The 14,361-nt window shown below is 34.8% G+C and overlaps 3 protein-coding genes across 3 annotated transcripts; 2 read left to right on the top strand and 1 right to left on the bottom strand.

Annotated features, from left to right (window-relative positions):
* LOC111696903 (transmembrane 7 superfamily member 3) lies at positions 1-2,956 on the top strand. The gene is made up of 4 exons (XM_023466681.1): positions 1-263; positions 899-1,110; positions 1,390-2,693; positions 2,894-2,956. Exons 1-4 carry the CDS (start codon positions 1-3, stop codon positions 2,954-2,956), a joined length of 1,842 nt encoding a protein of 613 aa, XP_023322449.1.
* Positions 2,957-3,336: 380 nt separating this feature from the next.
* Positions 3,337-8,956, top strand: LOC111696412 (chromosome transmission fidelity protein 18 homolog). Its single transcript, XM_023466012.1, has 11 exons — positions 3,337-3,432; positions 3,585-3,893; positions 4,310-4,428; positions 4,584-4,799; positions 5,416-6,374; positions 6,548-6,808; positions 7,041-7,264; positions 7,565-7,613; positions 7,755-7,833; positions 8,047-8,308; positions 8,684-8,956. Exons 1-11 carry the CDS (start codon positions 3,349-3,351, stop codon positions 8,810-8,812), a joined length of 2,691 nt encoding a protein of 896 aa, XP_023321780.1. The 5' UTR covers positions 3,337-3,348; the 3' UTR covers positions 8,813-8,956.
* A 455-nt stretch (positions 8,957-9,411) lies between these two features.
* Positions 9,412-14,077, bottom strand: LOC111696440 (protein-glutamate O-methyltransferase). Its single transcript, XM_023466046.1, has 10 exons — positions 13,836-14,077; positions 13,550-13,653; positions 13,147-13,207; positions 12,809-12,903; positions 12,304-12,342; positions 11,761-11,934; positions 11,323-11,551; positions 10,930-11,047; positions 10,358-10,581; positions 9,412-9,721 (listed from the first exon to the last, which is right to left on the bottom strand). Exons 1-10 carry the CDS (start codon positions 13,953-13,955, stop codon positions 9,569-9,571), a joined length of 1,317 nt encoding a protein of 438 aa, XP_023321814.1. The 5' UTR covers positions 13,956-14,077; the 3' UTR covers positions 9,412-9,568.
* Positions 14,078-14,361: the final 284 nt, after the last annotated feature.

The raw sequence follows: 14,361 nt of genomic DNA, 5'->3' as shown, positions 1-14,361 counted from the left end.
ATGAGAAGTTTTTTGAGTTGCATCTACCTCTTAGTTCTCGTCGGTTCTCTCAGCTCGGAGACAGAGTTTAAGGATTCTCTACTCCAGGTAGAAGGTGGAGTAAGAGGACGAAAACTGCAGATGGTTAACTGGAAGGATTGGGATGAACAAGTAGCTATATCTCCGTCTGCTCTTTATAGTTCTCAAGGGGAGGATGATGTCGAAACTGTAGAGATTAGCAGTACTCCTCAGCTTCTGCTTATGCAACCCTCTTCATCTTACAGGTTTACCTTAAACTTTCATTACAAAATTTTAACAAAAACTTCGTTTTTTCTTATATAAAGTTAACTTAACTAATTTTCTTTTTTTTCTATAAAGTTTATTTTAACTGACTTTATTTTGGATGAAATTGGGTTGTTTCATGTCTATTTGTTTTTTCTTCCCGGAAAATATTTTTTCAGCAATTTTGACGTTTCTTTTAATAAAATCTTGAATTTTTACGAAGTATATCTGATAATTTATCTCTAACCATTAGATATTAATTTTAAAAAAGTTTTAATATTTATGATTCTATTTTTTTCACGAAGTAAATCACATTTCATATTGAGCGAACAGATTAGTTAATCTATATAATAAAACAAGACATTCGTATATATATATTGTCTATAGCCGGCCAAACAGCTGGACCGATTAGGCTGAAGTTTTGTGTGGACACTTATATGTTGCCGGGGGGCGTTACAAGCTGAAAAAATTATATTTTTTTAAAAATATTTTTTTTATTATATTTTTTTTCAAAAATTAGTTCTTAAAATTTTTATCACGGGCAACGCCAGGCCCTTCAGCTAGTCATTAATATGATTGGTTTACTGCTAAGAAAAGTATTTTCATGTACAGACGTGAAAAAACACATTTATTTTAGATTACTTTCCAAGAAGCAGGACCATGGAACAGATTTTTTAATATTTGAAGCCCACGCTCGGAAACAGTTCCTTCTTCTATCCTCCTTCCTGAGAACAGAAGAAGGATTAGTCAACTCCACTAGTCCTGCTCTATACATACCATACATAGATGGTATATATCCTGGAGGAGTTCTTCTTAGTAATCCTCATCCCAGCAATATATCAGCGATAGGTCAGGAACAATTAAACAAATACAAAATTTAAAAAAAAACTTTTCTGGGGGGGAGGGTATTTAGAATTTATGTCCCCCCATCACCTTGGCCCCAGAGATCCGGGTTGGAAAAATCCAACTGAACGAAGACTAACTTAAATGTTTTCGTCCTAAATTTATTTATTTTCTTAAAAATATAGTGTTTTCTTCAAAGTTTAAGTTGATATAAAAAAATTTGGAATTTTCGCCACTCTTATAAACATTTTTTATGCGATTATTTTTATTAATTTACTATTCCAGTGTTTGTGAGAGCATATGACTCTAATAGCCCTGTACCTGGATCCTGCAATACTGAACCCGGAGTACTTGTCAAACCATACCTAGATCTATCATGGAAAGATCAGTTGATATATCTCAGTTTTAACCAGGCGGGTCAGCACAATATGAACTGTATCGGGATACAGGAGTTCACCTATCAGGTTTATCAGTATTTTCTCCCAGAAGACGACTGCACTCAGAAATATTTTGAGATTGGGTATAATGGATTCGTGGACCAAGATGATATTGTGAACAATGGAAACTTAGTGACCACCTTAACCCACCACAAGGACCGGATATCCTTGGTAAACTATCCCAGGACCGGACGGATTATAGCGGTTATAGTTAACTCGAAGAACGGTAGTTCTTTGTATGGTTTAGCTCACACCTACGGTATTGAACTAGAAGAAGATAATGAAGTTTACAACGGTTGTAGTCATGGAAACTTCTCATTTCTCTGGGTGTCCTGTGCTCTGGGAGTCTTTGTTGGAACGTTTCTAACCGTTGTGGGGCACAGATTTTTTAAATGTTCACAGTTTTTGTTCGGATTCTACTTTGGATCCTTGGTTGGATACATCCTACTGAGTTTATATACGGAGTATGATGAAACCATAACATTTGTATTGACAGGAAGTGTTGGTTTAGTTTCTGCTATTGTATTCCTAGCTATCTGGTGGTTTCTAGGTATACCTGTACTATCCGTAGTATTACCTACTCTACTGGTTGGATTCCTACTAGCTGGCCTACTCATGTATATACCCCTGTGTAGCTATCCAACCTTCTTCTCAGATTCAACCTACTGGTTAACATTCACCTGTATGATGTTAGCTCCCACCGTACTATTCATTGCATTCACCCAGAAGGCCAGTATTATCAGCTGTGTTGTTATTGGAACCTTCACCCTGGCTCTAGCTATAGATAACTATACAGGATCCAACCTCAAGTTTATCATTGGAAACGTCCTGCATCGAGCAACAGTTCCAGGGTTCGGTCAGGCGTATAGTTGTCCACCTTTACAAAAGATAGATCTACTGCTGGGTACCGGTATATTAATCTGTATATCCCTGGGCCTTGTTATTCAGCTGATAATTGAACGAAAGAAACCACCGTTTCCTCCAGCTCCCTTCCAGCAGTGGCGATGGATTAGGACCCTGGACAGGGAGAATGAGACTACTCCGCTATTGGACGAAGAATCTCCAGAGTCTCCAGAGCATTTACGACGAGCTCCTGTAGTAGGATTCATCCACAACCAGAGTTCTACAGGAGGGAACGGAAGAAGGATTAAGGTAAATTTTACAATGGAAAAAAAGTATCTATTCGTGTAGGTTATTGCGTAGTTTTGTTTTTCTTCTGGGTTATACTTCAAATAAAATAAGGGCAAATACCATCCTCTTTTTAAAATTCAAATTGTTTCCTTCTCTTTAAAAACATCTAGTAAAATTGAATTATTTTATTGTTAATCATTTCTTTACATTTGTGTCTTTAGGGTGGAGATGGAGCTGGAACCCGACCTAGAGATATTTTTAGTCCAACCACGTCCCCGGATTAATTTATCTAGTCCAGCCCTCTATATCAGTCCCACTACGTTCCCAGACTATATTCAGTCCAAACATGTTCCCCGGACTTGTATGATCAAGTCAACATATCTCCACGCGTGCTAATACAGTCAGTCCCATCATTTCTCTGGACTATTATATTCAGTCCAAAACATATACCTGGACTAATTAATTCAGTCACTCCATTTGTGTGGACTATTAATTCTTCCAAATGTAACATATCTCTCAAATTTATTATTTTAATGATCTCAGCCTGATATAATCTAGATATTTTACTCTTTTATTTGAAATTAAAGTTCTGAAGTTTATAAAATTTTATAATTTACATTTAATTTTATTAGAAATAAAAATATATATTTTATTTACTTGTATTATTAGTATAATTATGATGATTCCAGAGAATATGGACGAAGAAGGATTAGAGTACCCAGAGGATGATCTTGATCAGATGCTTGATGATGAACTGGAGGTGATCAATTATCAATGATCATGAATTGAGAATTGAGAATTGTAAAAACTTCTGTAATTAAAAGTTCAAAGAAACCAAATTCATGCTTACTTGATCAAAGATGTCTTAAATGATTTATTCAAGTTTTAATTTAAAAATATATTTTGTTGTAGATAATGCGGGACCTGGAGAAGGATCAGAACAAGGAAAACGAACCTGCTCGGAGATCCTTGGAGTTCGGAAACCCAGGAGGAGGAGGAGATTCATTCTCCAGGATCAAACCATCGGAATCTAATGTTGGAATAGGGAAACGTGCCAGGAGTAGCAGCCCGGAGTTTGATGGATTTGAAAGTTTTGAAAACTCTATTTCATCTCCAAATCCATACTTGGGAACTAAACGTGCCAAGGACACAAATTCCAAAGAGTCGACTCCAACCAATAAAAGATTAAAAACCTGTGATGTTTTATCTCAGTTCTCCCAGGTACGAAATAAAAAGACTTTAGACGTAATTTCCAGTTAGCCTCCATTATTACATGAGGATCAGTTTCAACACCCCACGATTCTTTTTGGATTTAAATCGACTCCCTACTATATCTTTACGTCTAACCCAGATTTAACTCCATTTACCCAGCTGGACCTAACTTGACATATTTTAAGATTTGCTGCAGCTTTGAGTCGTAAGACTCTTAGGCCAGAAAACACTTAGGTCAGTTTCCTTTGGCTAGAAAAATACGGGTTTTCATTGCTATCGTTGATCAGACAATGTTTAAAGGGTAACGTTTTGAAATGGACTCTTCGACAATCGTCATGCCACTTTAAAAATAAAGACTAACAAAAATTTCGTCTTCAGTCCTGTAAATTGAAAATTTTTGCGTTAAAATGTTTTGTTGTTTTTAGTCGCAGACTCCTTGTAGCTATAAAGTTCCAATACTCGGAGAGAGGAAAGTGTACAGAAGAATACCGGATACTGATTATCTAGCAATCACACACTCATCCGGGGAGCGCTATTATGTCAGGTTGATTTTGATTTTTTAACGTGTTTGGCTTCAGACAGAGAGTCATGTCAATTCGATTGTGGAAGTAGGACATTCACTGATTTGTCAACAATAATTTAATGAAATCAACAAAATAGTTTTATGAAAACATCAGTTAATCATCTTCAAATTAACAGGATGATAAGTGAAGAACCTAGCCTGGAGAAGAATCTGGGAACAAGTCTCCAACCTGTCGGACTCTGTGGAGTTCCCTTCCATGAGCTACAGGAGCAGGCGGGGAAGGAGTTGAAGAGTAATCTACCCCCAGAGGAGGATGCTACAGTAGACTCCGGGATAGAGTCAGGAGACGAGGAGATACAAACTCAGCTCTGGGTAGAGAAGTTTAAACCAAGGTATTTACTCGGTTCTTGGAACCTTTCCTCAATACTTTGCTTTCTGGATTAATACTTAGTTCGAAGTTTATTATCTATATATATATATTGAGTCATTTGAACTTAAACGGAGGGAGGTCAAGCCTAAAAACTAGATTGAAGTTTGGACAGCAATTATTATTATTATCATTATTATATAAATTGCCTAAAATGAGAACTCCAAAACGCTCAATTATACTACTAAATCTAAATATTTTGTGGATTTGGGGAAAAATATGATCCTGAAAGGGGGGGGGCAAAAATATGAGTCTCACAATTAATAAACACCGCTGAAGTTTTTCATCGTTCTATAAAACTTTAATTCTCCAAAGTAAACACAGTTTCAACACATTTTATCCATAGATTTCCTTCCTTTGTTTTTCCATGGTTTCTTAATCGTTTTTAGTATTTAATATACAGTGTTCATATGTTCCTTAATTTTGTTTTTTATTTTGAAGTTCCAGTGTCCACTTTCGGCAGTTATCTGAGATTCCCTTTATTAGTTAATAAATTTGTAAAATGAAATAAACAGTTCCTTTAGAATTAATTATTTAGTCTCTATAAATGTTCAATAACACTTTCCAAAATTGATTTTTAGATCTTATCTGGACTTGCTGAGTGATGATGGAACGAATAGAATTCTTCTGCTTTGGCTCAAACTCTGGGATAAACTTGTCTTTAATAGAGAGAAAGCAAAGAAGGAACCTAAGAAGGTTGACGAGACTTTTCAGTTCAAATCCTTCCTCCCCGAGGTATTAGAGGAGTTGGATGAGGCAGGCCGACCTAAACAGAAGGTGGCATTACTTCATGGTCCTCCAGGTCTGGGTAAAACTACCCTAGCTCATATTGTTGCTCTGCATGCCGGATACAAGGTGGTTGAAATGAACGCCTCCGACGATAGATCTATCGACGCATTTAAGAAGAACCTTGAATCATCAACACAAATGCGAAGCGTTCTGTCCCAGGATCAGCGACCGAATTGTTTGATAATTGACGAAATTGACGGAGCTCCACCAGCGACAATCAACTACTTAGTTTCAGTTCTCACAGGACAACAGAAAGGGAAGAAGAAGAATAAGGATATGTTGGTTCTACGACCCATTATTTGTATCTGCAACGATCTTTATACTCCGGCTCTGAGACCTCTCAAGCAACTAGGTTTAGTTATACCATTCCCTCCCACATCATCCAACAGGTTAGCTGGACGATTGCGTGAGATTGCTCGGAAGGAGACGATGAAAACTGATTTAACTGCTCTTCTAGCACTGTGTAAGAAGACGGATAATGATATTCGCTCATGTCTCTCCACTCTTCAGTTCTTTAAGAGACGTGGAAAGGTTCTGAGCTCCGCTGATATTGCCGGTGTTGCCGTTGGAGTAAAGGACTCACAGAAGAGTTTGTTTAGTGTTTGGGACGAAATATTTACAATTCCAAGTTCAAACGATACGTCGTACAAAAGGAAGGATAATAAGAATCCCTCTAATACACCGGCCAATAGGTATACGAGCGTGTTTTCTGCGATTGCCAGCTGTGGAGAGTCGGAGCGAATTATCTCAGGAAGAAACAATTGTAGATTAAAGAGGTTCAGGAGGAAATTTTTTCTTTACAAAACTTAAAAATCCAATAATTTTAATATGCTTAAAAAATAATTTTCAGTGTCGTATCAATCAGTTAAAAAACTGACTATTTAGATAGATTTAAAATATATGATTAACTGTTTCTCAATGAAGGTGTTTTTGAGAACTACCTGAACGTCAAGTTCAAAGACTCGGAGCTGAACAACGTAGTGGAAGGTGGAGAATGGTTTACTCACTTTGATATCCTCCATCAGGAGATGATGCACTCACAGAACTATTCTATCATGGGACATCTACACTTCCCTATACTAGCCGCACACTTCCTCTTCTCATCAATAAGTAAAACCAAACTCTCTTTCCCAACACAGAATACAGAGTTTAGAAACCGACTCACTCAGAGCAATAATGTTCTAGGTTAGTTATCATTACATACTTTCTTTGGTTAGGGTTGTATTGCCGTTGATTTTATGACATATCCAAAGAGTACAATTTCTAGACAGATATCTACTTTAACAATAAAACCTTTAACATTATGATCTGTAAACCTCATTGTGGTATTTTTTACTCTTGTCGACTTGACTGACTTCCAAAGAGTATGCGGAAAAGAATTATGTTAATTAAGTAACAAAGTTATATTTGTGTGTAGAGAGTGTGAAGGGTGAGATGTCTCCTAAGACCCGAGTTTACTGTTCCCGGAGTACATTGGTCCAAGATCTTCTCCCAACCCTGCTCTCCGTAATCCAACCTGTATTCCGTCCCGTCAACACTCAGTTGTATTCAAGCAAGGAGAAGGCGGAGCTAGCCAACCTTGTCAGTATACATATAGCATACAACATCACTTACCAACAACAAAGGAATATGGAAGGACAGGTAATTAATCTGGAATTCTTCGGGTTCTAATTTTGAATGTATATTCATAAAATGAGGTTAAGTGGAATTTCTTTTCATTATTATTTTATATAATAATTTTATATATAATTTAATAACATAACAGACAAAATACAATGATTGTGAATAATAAATCCAAACGTGTAATTAAAAAAATAAGATCATGGTATTCTATAAACGAGAAACTATGCTGGGAAATTCTTCAAAAGTCTTAAAAGATAACAGAGACTTTGTATTCATATATCGGTAGATCATCTAAATAATATATTTTTCCTTTATTAGTATGAATACAAGATGGACCCTGACGTAGAAAGTGTGGCAACCTTTCCAGGTGAAGTCAAACGAAAAATAATCAAAAATAGATCTAATGAGATTTACTGAGTAGTGTATACTCTATATGTATACTGTATAGGTATACTGTGTAGGTATACTGTATAGATGATAAAAGCCAATTTGTTGTTTATATTGTTAGATGTTAAGCGTGTAGTTAATCTAACATATGGATCCAAGCAGTTGATTGCTCACGAGATAGAACTTGAGAAGATGAGAAGGTAACTATTTGATTTAATTTAATTGAATGTTCTCTTTTTAAATCGAGGATTTAGACAAATTTGGCGGATTTTTTCTCTCGCAACATTTTTTTCATGGCAAAGTTAACTTTTGTTCATCGATTTATTAAAAACTTATTTAGGATCAAATATAATATAATGTAGGAATTAACCAACATGTTAAAAATAAATATATTATCTTGCTCTTGTTTATAGAGTGGATGTAGTGAATGCTAGAATAGCTGCTGAGAATAAAACTAACGCAAAACTAAACGCAAAGAGTGCCCAGTCCTCAACCCCAACCCGGAGCAAACATCCGTCTGGTAAACCTGGTGAGAGAGGAAGACGAGGTTCAGGAACCCCTGGATCTACTCCGGTTGGAAGTAAGACGACAACGAGTCATCTCGCTAAACTAACTCCTAAGCAGATTAACATCAAAGAGAGGAAGGCTACAGACTTTTTCGGTCGAGTTATTGAGGTATTTAATGCAATTTTAATATAAATACGGATTTAACAGTAAATACAAATATTAAGTAGAACCATCAAGATTATAGAAGATTCGAAAACCCCAAAAGTTGCCAGGAGATGTTTACAGAACATTTCTATAAAAAAAACAATTGTTCATTGTGAACCCCTGATTTTTCCTACCGTGATATAATTTCATTGTCTTTTCTGTTCTGAGAGGACGGGAAGGGTAGCTCCTGTTATTAATATTATATCTCACCTCAATGAGACACTTTCTGAACTTTGGGTAGAAACTGATTTAATAACTTTCTCATTTTTTTGGAGCTTTTCCGCCTTTTCAACATTTTATTAAGTACAAGTATAATTTCATCATATTTCTTGCTTCTAGATCTCCGAGACCCAGAAGAAGAAGGAAAGTATATCTGACGAGATTGTGAAAACAGATGTATGGTTCAGGTTCAAGGAAGGGTTCAGCAATGCTGTACGGAGAAATGTCAAGTTGAAGGATTTACTCTAGGCGGGAGAAATGTGAAGGAGTATCTATTCTTGGCTCGTGAGATCACTGTGAATTGTTTATCTTAATATCAACTCATTTATATTTTTATATTGATACTGCATATGTATGAAATGAATGAAAAATAAGATTGTAATTGTGCAGGAATATTTATCTGATGTTTATATACAGGATTACCCACTGTAAAGACGACACAATTGCGAGGTTAAATTAGGTCTTCTTGGAATATAATTTTTTTATGGATTATTCAATGATTAGGCAAAGAAATTCAGTTGCAGGGAATTATTAATACAAGGAAACGGTTTAAATTCTGTAAAACAAATTCTGTAAAACGATGTAAGAGTTATAGGATTCATGATTTTTATTGGTTTGTCATATATTCTAATTATAATTAAACTAGCTTGGGAACCCAGTTGTGCCTTGGAAATCTAAACTTTCTCTTTAAAAAACAACCAATTTAACTTCGAAAATTCTTCAGTTTGCAAAATAAAATGAGGCAAATCGGTTAAGGGGTCTATGAGTTATGGTCGGACAGAAAAACAGATTACTATATCTATACATTATAATGTTCATATATATTGATACACTCTGTATGTATTGGATTATTTTTTTTTGTTTATTTCTTAACTATAATCATTTAATTCGGAGAGATTTTAATATTAACTATAAATATTCTGGTCTGATGAACTGTTGGCTATTATATTTCATTGTATAACAGACATCAGAATAAAAATGTATATATAACAAAAAGTAATTAGTCTAGGCTTGAGCAAACTGGATTAGTCCCCAGTTTCCATTTATCATCCAATCCTTATCCTGAGATGTTAATTTCTCCGCCTGTCCATTCTCCAACCCGGATACTACATCAGCCTTCAAGGTTCGCAGAGACAGGATATTGGTCGGGAGGAATCCCTAGAATAGAATACTTTTATCAATTGTTTTGAATCTTCATGACAACTACAATCTCAAGACCAGACAAGGGTCAACACAGACCGAGATATATTTTCAATAAAATGTGGAACCAACTTCTACTTTATTTACTCCATGAGGTGAATGAGGTTTGGTCCATCATCATCACCGAATTTTAAATTGTTTTCACTAGAGACACGAAAGGCCCCCCTGGATCAGTGAAATCTATGTTTTTCAAGGGGTAATTGGCCCCAAAAGGTGCAGAATCTATGGATTTTTTTAAATAAAGCCCCCCCCCCCCGGACTTTATGAGTACGCCCGAATGTTTTTTAAAAAGTTTTGAAGTTCACATGAATTAAGTTTTGAATGCATGGAATTTTTAGAAAGGGTATCCACTCCAGCTGTTAATGGTTAACTTTAAGTAAGCTTTAATGATGTATCTACCAGCGCGGCGCGGTAAAGTTTTATAGTTAGTGCTTACGTCAAGGAAGTTTTGAGAGATGTATCTACAAATGACGTGGCAAAGTTTTATCAGTTGTGACGCTTTTAATATTGTTAGGAATTACCTTCAAGGAAGTCTTAAAAGAGAAGTCTTAACTATTGGGATTGTATAATGTATAAAATACTGTTGGTGGTTACCTGCAGACAAATTTTGAAATCAATTGTTGTTTCCCAGTTTATATCTCCGACCAGCTTCCTGTAGTTCAAGTCTCCCTTGAATATAACAAGTTTAGCCTCAGCTAGTCCTGAGTAAAGCTGGGGGTCAACTTGTTGCAGCTCCGAGTATACATGAGGATAGGTCCAGAACGAATCAACTAGAACCTCCCACATTCCATTTGTCAAGTATGATTTCCACCTTGCACCTTTTATTTAAATATTTTTATCTACAAAATAGTTGAAAAATTCCAGAGGTAAAAACTTTTGTACTTTTAATCTGTTCAAAGCGCGCGCGCTCAATCAGCCCCCCTTCCCCATTTGGTTTGATTTCAGTCGTCGGACAGAGACACCAGTTTCTGTTAACCGTATCCTAACAATCTCTTAAAATTTCCCTAAACCCTAAACTTAATTAGTTAAAAATTAAAGTTTCTTCTTGTGGATAAAGCGCTTTACTAACCAAAAGTTATAGCCCCAGATATTTAAATTTTTTTAACCTTGAAATTTAAACTGAGAAGAAAAAAATACAAACTCGTAGAATAGAAAGAAATATTTTCCTAGTTTGGATAACGCTGAGTTTTCGTTCTCTCCGCAGAGATTATTGATTGTCCAGTCGAAATCCTGTCTGGTTGTATCCGATACAAACCAGGGTTGGTTCTTCAACCTGAATCTAACCTAAATTAAAGCAGTTTTAACTAGAATCATTTTAATTAATAAACTTCTATTACAGTGAAAACCAGAAAACTCTCAAATAGGAAGACGACTTTTAGACTCAATTTATGTCCAATGAGCATGGGACACAGCAGTTTAGAAGTGTAAACAGACCTATTTAACGTAATTACTTACTTAATAAGTGTCTAATAAAACTATTAGCTTTGTAACATTAAATACACCCAAGTGTTACTTTAAAGACGTCTTTCTATTTCAGAGTTTTCTGGTTATCACTGTACCTTCGTTGCTTTATTACAGGATATAATGAAGTCTGCGAGGCATAGATCTGTGAACAGTTCATATCCTGCGTTGTCCATGACAATATCTACGGTCTGGTTTGACACTTCAAGACTGCTCCAGGCAAGAGAGGATTGATCTACAAGGATTCGGTCCACCAAGGATTGAAGTTGATCAAGGGTGTTACCGGTGGCAGATTGTTTACTTCCGGCTGAGATTGATAGATCACACCTAAACAAAGTTCGAGAAAATGAAAGATATCATGAGAGATTTCGAAGCGGAAACAAAATTTAACTTCTACGTGAAGTCTAGACGGGGATGGGGTGATTTTCTTTAAAGTTTTTCTCCCTTGAGATTTAAATTTTTCGTTAATAAAACGCACCCGTTGAATTTATATAATCTAGTTTAACTAATATGTTTAATATTTTATGATTTCTTACTTATTCCCCCATAATGAGATTTGTAGAAGAGTGTTGAAGAGGCTTTGAGTTTCCACTGAACAGGACGGATATTCTCCAGGTAGTATTTGAAGCAGCCATTCTCCAAGCTGTTCCATAGACAGTAAGGAGTCCCGAAACCCTTCTTCCTTCTGATGACGGAAAAAGTCAAAATCTCTAAAAACAAAAAATGTCGAGTATAAGCATTATAAAGGAAATACATTTGCTTCGAACAGAAAATTTGGAATTCAAAAAAATGTCCAATTTAATAGACTTAAATGATTTTAGTATAATATCACAATTTATGGTTAAAAATATTTGATAGATCAGAGAAACTGTTAATTTAAAAATTTACAATGGTACCCAGTAAACCTTTATATGATTAATTATGTGATTGTTTTCTAGTTTGAAAAGTATTAAATAAATACTAGATATTTCCCTTATTCTTGATGAGACAAAGCATTAAAGGACACCGTCGCGAATAGGACATCCCTTGCTATTAATGGAGGGTACCTAAAATCCCAATAAGGGGAAAACAACATTTACCTAAGTTCATGCACAATTGACATACTTTCCAATATTCTCCTATAAATCATCTTAAATTAAATTCTTTATCTAAGGGTAACAAGGAATTCATGTTTAAAAAATAATCTTGTGAATATTGATCTATCTATAGACCAATCAACTTTACTGTTGGCAAAGTACAGTGTTTTATAAAAAATAATTGAATTAGAGAAGAAAGAAAAGAATAAATTAATAAAATTTATATTCATGTAGCAATACAGGGTTACCCTGTATCCAAAAAGGATGACGACCTTTGCATATAACAATTTGAAGGGTGAAATTGATTTGGTCCTTTGGAAAGATAAACTGACTAATTTGACTGAGAAAGAGACACAATTGCAGCTGCAGCTGCAGGGAACAACAAATACAAGGAAAGATTGATTAATTTTCGCACAACTGTCTTTACAGTCTCATCCTTTGTGAGTAATCCTGTACAACTCTGCAATCTGCATGCTCCTGTTATGAAGTAATTTAAGTTTGATTGTTCCTGTATAAATAACATTCTGACCACATCCATGAAGCAGAGAACCATGTTGTTCCTTCTCCTTTATTCTTCTCATCGTTCAAGTAATCGTTCCAAATCTGTCAAAAAAGAGGTTTTAAATATAGAAAATTTAAAAAATTATAAATAGAGGTTTTATGCATTTTTAGAGCAAACCGTCTTGTTTAATTCTTGCATTGATTTTACAGAATTTGTCAGCTGCATAATATCTGTGTGCAAGGGTCTAAGCTTGATTGCAAGATTACAGAAGTAAAAAAGATGATTTTCAAATCTAAATCTTAAACATAAGTAAGTTTGAAAAGAAAAAAAACTTTTCAACTTGCCTGGCAACATTTTCTTCCATCAGACAGTGGTTTAATCTCTTTATTAGTTTGCATCTCATACCTGGTAAAACCAGACATAGACAATTTTATCTTAGCTACGCGTACAATTTTAAATAAAGCTCTTGAATTTGCTTTATTTCATCCAAATTTGCCCCTACACAATAGTTTTGTATTGACGTATTTACAAATTACAAAGTAAGAACAAAATTCTTAATTATTATATATTTATCAAACTATTGGAGATTTTTATAAAGAAATTGTAGCTGAAAGCTTTCATTGGAAGCTCTTATGATGATTAATTTTTCAAATTTTTGGTTTCTATTTCAACTTAAAATAAATAACGTGGATTTGATTGTTTTCAATCATAAGCTAAGATTGAGAGCCAATAACAAGAAAAGTTTACCTAAGTCCAGAGAGAAGATCTATTATTTTCTTTAATCCTTCCTGCGCCTCCATTCCGTAAACTTTTCCTATACTTAGTCTCTCCCGATACAGGTGATCGATAATCTGAGTAAAATATTTAGTTTAAAAGTCTGAATGATAGATTGTCAATGATTATTACAATAATAATTAAAATTGATATAAGTTATTATTATTTAACATTAAAAGTATTTTTAAAATTCGGTGATGGTGATAGGTTGACCCTCGTCAGTTCTTTCTGTCACAAAGATTAAAAAAAAACTATTTACCTTGCATAGTATGACTGGACATCTGTCCTTGATGGTTGGGTAGGCAAAACTATTCTTGTATTTAGCGGACAGTTTAGCTCTTAAAGGTATACCGACTAGACCTTTGTCAGAGGTTGCCATTCTTGATATGTTTATTAAAGTTGGCCCCCTGTCAGATTTAGCAGGTCTCCGTCTGCTAGCGAGGAGATAATAATATCACAGGGTTTCAATTTTTTCACGATAGAGTTAAAAAGTTTTTTTTCGATGAAAAGTTATGATTTTCAATAAAAATTCTTTTCAAATTTTCTCTGAAGTATTGGAATTCACTCTTAAAAATTGTTTATGAAATTTACCCCTGAATTTTATATCGGGTTGTTGGTAATAAAACTTGTAGATGAGTTTTAAAAAGATTAGGTTCTACGCAGATTGTAATTTGAAACCGTATTTAATTTAGAAACAAAGATTACATTTGAAATAAGTTTTGATGAAAAAAGATATATATCAGTGATTTACTATTTCGGAAATCATAAACTAAACTGTAATTGTT

This window comes from Eurytemora carolleeae, unplaced genomic scaffold (genome assembly GCF_000591075.1).
Source record: "Eurytemora carolleeae unplaced genomic scaffold, Eaff_2.0 scaffold72, whole genome shotgun sequence".
Lineage (NCBI taxonomy): Eukaryota > Metazoa > Arthropoda > Copepoda > Calanoida > Temoridae > Eurytemora > Eurytemora carolleeae.
This window is presented reverse-complemented; position numbering and strand designations above follow the sequence as displayed.

What these genes read in the sequence shown, in the direction of transcription:
- LOC111696440 (XM_023466046.1), bottom strand. Translation starts at nt 13,955, where the DNA reads ATGGCAACCTCTGACAAAGGTCTAGTCGGTATACCTTTAAGAGCTAAA. An exon ending in GATCTTCTCTCTGGACTTAG is followed by an intron (nt 13,208 to 13,549) that starts GTAAACTTTTCT and finishes TGGTTTTACCAG; the next exon opens with GTATGAGATGCAAACTAATA. An exon ending in TCAGAATGTTATTTATACAG is followed by an intron (nt 12,343 to 12,808) that starts GAACAATCAAAC and finishes GATGATTTATAG; the next exon opens with GAGAATATTGGAAAGTATGT.
- LOC111696903 (XM_023466681.1), top strand. Translation starts at nt 1, where the DNA reads ATGAGAAGTTTTTTGAGTTGCATCTACCTCTTAGTTCTCGTCGGTTCT. An exon ending in CAGCAATATATCAGCGATAG is followed by an intron (nt 1,111 to 1,389) that starts GTCAGGAACAAT and finishes TTACTATTCCAG; the next exon opens with TGTTTGTGAGAGCATATGAC. An exon ending in GGAACGGAAGAAGGATTAAG is followed by an intron (nt 2,694 to 2,893) that starts GTAAATTTTACA and finishes TTGTGTCTTTAG; the next exon opens with GGTGGAGATGGAGCTGGAAC.
- LOC111696412 (XM_023466012.1), top strand. Translation starts at nt 3,349, where the DNA reads ATGATGATTCCAGAGAATATGGACGAAGAAGGATTAGAGTACCCAGAG. An exon ending in TCAGAGCAATAATGTTCTAG is followed by an intron (nt 6,809 to 7,040) that starts GTTAGTTATCAT and finishes ATTTGTGTGTAG; the next exon opens with AGAGTGTGAAGGGTGAGATG. An exon ending in GAACTTGAGAAGATGAGAAG is followed by an intron (nt 7,834 to 8,046) that starts GTAACTATTTGA and finishes TCTTGTTTATAG; the next exon opens with AGTGGATGTAGTGAATGCTA.